This window comes from Eurytemora carolleeae, unplaced genomic scaffold (genome assembly GCF_000591075.1).
Source record: "Eurytemora carolleeae unplaced genomic scaffold, Eaff_2.0 scaffold870, whole genome shotgun sequence".
Classification (NCBI taxonomy): domain Eukaryota; kingdom Metazoa; phylum Arthropoda; class Copepoda; order Calanoida; family Temoridae; genus Eurytemora; species Eurytemora carolleeae.
The window spans coordinates 1-1,532 of record NW_019397085.1 but is presented as its reverse complement, the minus strand read 5'-3'; the positions used below and the strand labels follow the sequence as shown (position 1 = coordinate 1,532).

General features: G+C 27.9%; 1 protein-coding gene across 1 annotated transcript in view; it reads right to left on the bottom strand.

Annotated features, from left to right (window-relative positions):
• The window catches only part of LOC111711732 (probable Ras GTPase-activating protein), a 19,728-nt gene extending 18,402 nt beyond the window's left edge, over window positions 1-1,326 (bottom strand). The window contains exons 1-2 of the mRNA XM_023486158.1: window positions 912-1,326; window positions 280-386 (exon numbers count right to left, since the gene is read on the bottom strand). Of these exons, the coding sequence (XP_023341926.1) occupies window positions 280-380 (101 nt within the window). The 5' untranslated portion in view covers window positions 381-386; window positions 912-1,326. The remainder of the gene's footprint in view (window positions 1-279; window positions 387-911) is intronic.
• Window positions 1,327-1,532: the final 206 nt, after the last annotated feature.

The window sequence follows — 1,532 nt, the reverse complement described above, 5'->3', positions numbered from 1 at the left end:
TCCTGCAGACTTGTAAGGAGGGATTCTGTGAAATTGAACTTATAGATGACAATTTTTTTCAATTTTAAAATTATTTTTATTTTTATTGGATATCTTAATTTTAATTTGTATCCATCCAATTTTCGATAATTTTTTGCTTTTGAAAATAAAAAAAATATTTTACAAGAATCACAAAAATGACAATGTGAAGTTTAAAATTATTTATTTTAACCATTGTATTTTTTCAAACATTTTTCTAATAAAAAACATTTAGTAAAATATTTAAAATAATTGTTATACCTGTCTACTAGAGACTGAGTTGACCGAATGAGTTCATATCTCTGATTAGCTCCTGAACCAAACCCAAGCCTTCGTTTCAACTCCATCTTCACGTCAGACATTCGAGTCTAATAATAATAATAATAATAATAATAATAATAATAATAATAATAATAACAATAATAATAATAATAATAATAATAATAATAATAATAATAATAATAATAATAATAATAATAATAATAATAATAATAATAATAATAATAATAATAATAATAATAATAATAATAATAATAATAATAATAATAATAATAATAATAATAATAATAATAATAATAATAATAATAATAATAATAATAATAATAATAATAATAATAATAATAATAATAATAATAATAATAATAATAATAATAATAATAATAATAATAATAATAATAATAATAATAATAATAATAATAATAATAATAATAANTCAATACAAGGATGGGTGGGAGGGGACTGGTCAATACAGGAATATGAAGGGTAAGGGCTAATTTAGCCAATTAAATATTCAAGGATGAAGTGCGGTTTGGAAAGTAATCTTCCAGCATTCAATATTTTGCCCCATCCCTAAATATTAATCGTTTTTTACCAGGAAGCAATAATTTACTGACCAGCGGTAAAAATATGAAGGTTTAGCAGCCAGATAGTATCTTCAGGCAGTGCCCAGTATTCAATTATATATCACTAAACAGAAGATTCATATTCATCTTTCCAATTGTTCTGTCCGCCATGTTTTATTTGATATCACTCTGCCATATTTTCTTGAATTATGGCGGGAAAAGATGAAACTCGTGTATGAAGGAGAATAGTGAGGGTTTGCAGGTATAATCTGGCAGGTGTGGTTTAATATCCCTGGACACCACCTGATCAGTGGTATCTTCTTCTCCAGATAGTTAGTTAGGATCAGTGTCGCGTGTCCAGACTGTGTCTGTACGGTACCGTACTGTACCCTTGTGCCGACACGGCGCTAGCGGCTCCCTTACTGTACTCCTCGGAACTCGGAAGAAAGATTTCCCTCTCTTTCTGTTTCCTGAAAAAAATATTCTTTGTTAGATTACAGTGAATGATGGATTCGTTGAAATCTTAAGGTTCGGGTTAAAATTTCACCATGAAGGAATGAATACATTACGATTTTTAAAAAGTCTACACTCTATTTGAAGGACAGGCAAGGTGCAGTTACTCCCCTCCCCCCTCCAGCATCAAGCTCCTTTTATAATCCAGGAAATAATAAA